This window comes from Tupaia chinensis, unplaced genomic scaffold (genome assembly GCF_000334495.1).
Source record: "Tupaia chinensis unplaced genomic scaffold, TupChi_1.0 Scaffold144682_1, whole genome shotgun sequence".
Taxonomy (NCBI): domain Eukaryota; kingdom Metazoa; phylum Chordata; class Mammalia; order Scandentia; family Tupaiidae; genus Tupaia; species Tupaia belangeri.
In genome coordinates this window covers 1230818-1235895 of record NW_006204543.1, presented here as the reverse complement: position 1 = coordinate 1235895, position 5078 = coordinate 1230818, and the positions used below count along the sequence as shown (strand labels likewise).

General features: G+C 60.9%; 1 protein-coding gene across 1 annotated transcript in view; it reads left to right on the top strand.

The window, feature by feature from the left end:
- Nucleotides 1–3637, top strand: part of ATP10A (ATPase phospholipid transporting 10A (putative)) — a gene marked incomplete at its 5' end in the record, with an annotated part of 64263 nt that extends 60626 nt beyond the window's left edge. The window contains 2 exons of the mRNA XM_006167290.1: nt 12–353; nt 1789–3637. Coding sequence (XP_006167352.1) covers nt 12–184 — 173 coding nt within the window. The remainder of the gene's footprint in view (nt 1–11; nt 354–1788) is intronic.
- Between the last annotated feature and the right edge of the window lie 1441 nt (nt 3638–5078).

Here is a 5078-nt window from a genome sequence, read left to right as displayed (position 1 = left end):
GGCCCTCCCCAGCCTCGGCGCAGCCCCCTGGCTCCCCTCGCTGTCACTGGTCAGCGGGCTGCAGAGTGTTCTGCAGCTGTCGCGGGGTGGCCTGAAGGTGGGCAAGCCCGGTGGCAAGCTCCTGGCCTGCCCTCTGCCTCCAGAGCGTGCCCTGGCTGGCCTAGCGCAGACCACAGAGTTCTAGCAGCACCCGCGCGGGGGACAGGGGCACAGGTGACCGCGGTCACAGAGAAAGCCTGAAAAGGGACTGTATTTAACGACACAGTTGTTAATAGTATTTATGTTTTATTATTTACACAGAGTTCTAGGGAGATATATTTTTCCATGTTTCCGAGGCTGACACAGGAAACGAGGTACCAAAAAAAGTTTATTTTTTAAAGTTCTAAGTAGAGTCTATTGAAAAAAAAAATAAGAGCCTTAAGGAATATAAAAGTTTAAAGAAAAGAGTGACCCTTGCAAAGCGTGTGGCGATTTATCTTCTCATCTCGTGTGAGAGGGCGCAGCGTGATCTCGCTTCTTCGCCCTCCCTCCCCTGTGTCTCCCCGAGCGTGCACAGACCCGGGACTGAGCCAGGGCAGGACAGATGCGGCCGGCCACAGGCAGCGTTGGGGAGGTGACAGCACCCACTGGCTCCCGATGCCACCAGTGTAGCAGTGCTGAGGCCCCCACCTCACCCAGAGAAAGGAAAGCGAGACCTTGAGAAACACTCGCCCCCAAGGACCAGCCCGCCGGCCGCCGGGAGGTCCACGCTGTGGTGGAGCAGCCGCCCTCACTCCGCAGAGCGTTTGCACGGCCACTCCAAGGCATCCTTAGGGTCTGGGCAGAAAGGCCTTGGAGACGCCGTGACAGGAACTGCGTGCTGGCGACCCTGCATGCTGCGTGGCTCCTGCCAGGGCCCCTGCCACGACCGCTGCAGCCCACCCCTCCCTACCGAGAAGCAAGGCTGTGCTGTGTCTTCAGGACCAGAGAGCGGGCACTTCTGTCCCTCCAGGAGAGCAGAGAAGGGGGACGTGACAAACCCGGGCCATCGCATGGCCTTTCCTCCTGAGCCCTCTCCACTCGGCCTGGCGGTGCGGTTCCACTCTGTGCGACACAGGGCATGACTCGGACGGAAGGTGGTCCCTGCTGTCGGTCACAGTGGCTTCCATGTCCTGCACCGACAACAGCCTGCGGAGAGGGCCCAGGCTGTGGAGACCAAGGAGGTCCCAAGCTGGCGGGCCAGGCACGGCTGCTCACCCGGCCGTGGGCTCCCTGCAGGTGGCAGAAGGCCCTCACGCCCAGAGTGGGCTTCGGAGGACTGGATTCAGCAGCTCAGACCCCGGGGCCGGGTTCGAGGCTTAACCCCGATGCCACAGCGTGGGGAATGGAGCCGCGTAGGCTCACCCGAGGCCGGCTCTGACTGGCGGCCACTGTCGCAGCCCGTCGGATCCATCCTGTCCACTGCCGAATGTTTGTGGGCACCAAACGCTGAGTGTGTGGGATAGACAAGCCTCTTCTCCTAAGATACACCTTGGAAAGCTGTCTGGGAGGGCGGAGTCGGAGGGACGCCCACGGTGAGAGCAGCCCTGGGGTCTTCCACGTGCCGTCGGTGAGGACCAAGCTGCTGTGTCAGGGACAGCACACAGGCAGGTCGGGCACCTCTGCACAAGGGGCTGGCTGTTCCGGAGGCGCTGTACCCCCACGTGTCCCTCCTTGTCCACCCTGCCCTCCTCCCCAGGCTCAGTCGGCCCACGAATACCTGGACGGCCTTCCTGACAGCGGAGTCTAACTGAGCGACTCGTCCAACAGGTATCCAGGACCCACACTGCTCCAGGCTGGCGGGGCTGGCCAGGTCCAGTCACTGTAAGCACAAGGTCACTTTCTCAGAGTCCCCTGGTCTTCGTAAACTGCACGAGCCCCTGGGGACTCCAGCGGCCACCTCCTGTCATCTGTGTGTTGAAGATGGGCATCCCTAATTGTTGTTGTTGTTGCCTGAAGGCACATACATTCACTGGAGAGAGCCGGCGAGCGAGAACACCGCCCGTGGGGGTCGGCCGAGCCGCACTCCCTCCTCCGTCTCTCCGTGCGCTCAGGTGTTGGGCACACACATGAACCAGTGTTCTCAAGCCACCGGGTCTGGGACGTGATCCATGTCGTGAGCTCCATCTGCCTTAGCCACCAGGCCGTGGTCGGCCCGAGGACGTGTTCGATTCTGCCGTCATTTATTGTGGACACACTGAACGACGAAGCCCTCCTCGCGTTTCTGTTTTAAAGCATCCAAACTCTCCTGAACAACTTGAACTTAGCGTCTGCCCAACCCGAGGCCTGCCTGTCAGAGTAACAGACATGCTTCTGGGTGTTTCCACAGCGACGTTTTCCCAGTCCTCAGTACTGAAACCGCAGCTCGGGCCTGCATGGGGAGTCCTTGAGGTGCGTCAGACACCGGTGGCATAAACGAGCCCCTGCTCCAGCCTGTCCCAGGCAGTGCACCTGCGCCTCCAGCTGTGTCGGGGCAACCGTCCACCACGCTGCTCCAGAAGTCACCCCGGAGCTGTGTGCACACCCAGGGCGGCTCGGGGCAGTCAGTCACCATGGCAACCCAGGCCGGATTCCAGGAGCCTCCTGTTTTCTTTATAGGCGGGCCTTTCAGCTGCCTCCTCCTTGTGTAGATGAGCCCCCCAGGGTGTACAGCCACTGGAACCCCTCTGGCCTCCACCCTTCCTGCTGGAGGATGGAGGCCAGCCTGGCCTTGGGAGAGCCTTTCGGTGCCCTGGGCCACCGTCCTGTGTCTCCTCTGTCTTCCAGAAAGCCCACCTTCATCACACTCCAGGAAAAGGAGGTTTTCTCTCCACAAACACATTTTCTTAGTTCATAATTATTTCGGAAAGGTTTTATCCTTTAGTCGCCCAGGTTTTAAGTGCATTTCAGAGTTCAATGACCAGGAGTAATGGCAGGACCTACTCCGGGAGCTGCAGTAGTGAGTGGTGACCGCACAGAGTAACGCCGCCAGGCCGGGCTGGTCGTGGACCCCGTGGGGATAAAGCCACACATTTTCTGGACACCTGTCTGGGGGGGGGGGCTCAATGAAACCGAGGAGGACAGTGGTGTGACATGAGCTTGTCGTCGACTTAGAACAGGAGCCTGGGCCTCGGGGGACTAGTGTGTCCCAGGAACACCCCGTGGGTATGTCTGTCTGTCTGTCTTGCTCAGACAGAGGAAGGAAGAAACTTTACTGAACACCCAGCGTCCAGGAGGCTCCGAGGCCAGCCCACGCCGGAGTATGGCTCCTGATACCCGCCAAGGAGTGTGGCGGTGGGCAGGGCTCGTGGCCCCTGCGAGGCACACACTCAGGCAGCAGGGAGGGGTCCGTGCCCCCGTCAGTCCCCGCGCGGAGGGAGGAGTGCCGAAGGCAGACGCGGGTGAGGGTCACAGCCACGGGGCGCTCACGGTGTGCTGTGTGCACTGGGCCCGCACGCTGGAGCTCAAGTGCGGGTCTAGTGCAGGCGTGGCGGGGCAGCAGCGAGGCACCTGACCTCCCTGAGCGTGCCGGGCCGGCCGAGGCTGGGACAGACCGCAGCCTGGAAACCTACTGACCTGCGCCTCACCCTCTGTCTGTCTCCCAGCAGAAGGAAGCTTAAAATAAGTAAATAAATAAATAAAGCCAAAAGCTCGGAGAGTGTGATTTTAAATTTAAACGTGTTCCCAGGGCGCAGTGCTGGGACGGAGCTCCCGAAGGGCCTCCTCTGCTACCCTAGCCAGGCTCGCCCCGGCTGCCCTTCCTTCCCGACGCTCGGGACGTCCATCGGGGGGCAGGTGGCCCTCGGTCGCTGCCTCAAGCCAGAGCCCCAGCCGTGGGAACGTGTGGACCATGGAGAGCCACAGGCAGCTAACCTCTCTCAGGGAACGGGCTGCGGACGGAGCCAGAGGCGCTGGGGCGAGCACGGCGCAGACCATGACGGAAACACCCCGGAAGCCCCCCCCGCCACAGGCACACCGATGCTGGCTGCAGTGAGGGTTGCCTTGTAACATCTTCTGTATTTCTGTTTAGTTTTTAAAGAGATATCTTTGCTTCATGGCACCTGTGCTTGCCGGAGGGACGGAGAGACAGAGGTACAGAACGCAAGAAGTCACCGCCCGGGGGACAGCCACGCGGCAATCCCTTCTCCTGCATTCTCCTCTCAGGATTGTGGGCACGCACGTACTCATGCCCAGCGTGAGTTTAGGCCACCGGGTCCGGGACTCAAACCGCGGTCAGCCACGTGAGAGTCCAGCGCGTTCATCACTCCTCCTGATGTGCACCCCCCACCCCTTTTACTACCCCTTTAGCCCTCTCCCCACCTCCCCTTCCCACCAAAGAAGGGAGTCTTCTTCCTTAAAATCCCACACGGAGGAAGACAGGTGTGCGTGGCCCGGGCACTGCAGTGTCCTGCCATGCCACGTGGGAGCCGGGCGTTCCGTGACCTGAACAAGTGGGCACCCGAGGTCACACTGTGGGCTTGGCTGGCTGGAGGGCTGGTGGGTCGTCAGGGTTCCCTCTCCCTCTCTCCCCCTCCGCCGTGTAAGAAATAAGGAAGCTTTGGAAGAAGAGAACGTGGCGGGCTCAGAGCCTAGCGGCCAGCAGAGCGGGTCCCACCCAGCCCTTCCCCTGCCAGCCTGGGGAGACAGACATGCCTGCAGCACACATGTGCGTGATCCCGGCCGGCAGGAGGGGTGGCGGGGAGGCTGCTGCGGGTGCTCTCCTGACTCCGTGGCTCTCTGGCATGAACACATAGCCTCTGGCAATGAGAGGAGAAAGGGAAGGGAGAGAGATGGCGGAGGAGACGGTTTTCCTAGGAGCGGGGCCTTCCAAGGGAGAGCTCCAGCCGCTGCCCCAGGGGGAGCACAGAAATGTGGCCGGCTATTTTTAGGAAGGCCACAAGGCCGTCATCCTGGCGGAAATGCTAGCTGTTCCAACACGCAGGCAGACAGCAGTCGTAGGCAGGCTCAGAGAAGGCTCCGTGTGCTCTGAACTTGCATTTTTTAAGGATTACCCATCCCCCGTCTGCCCCCCATGTTTGGTCTTGTCTGGAATGGCGCCCTGGGATCAAGCCACGTGATTT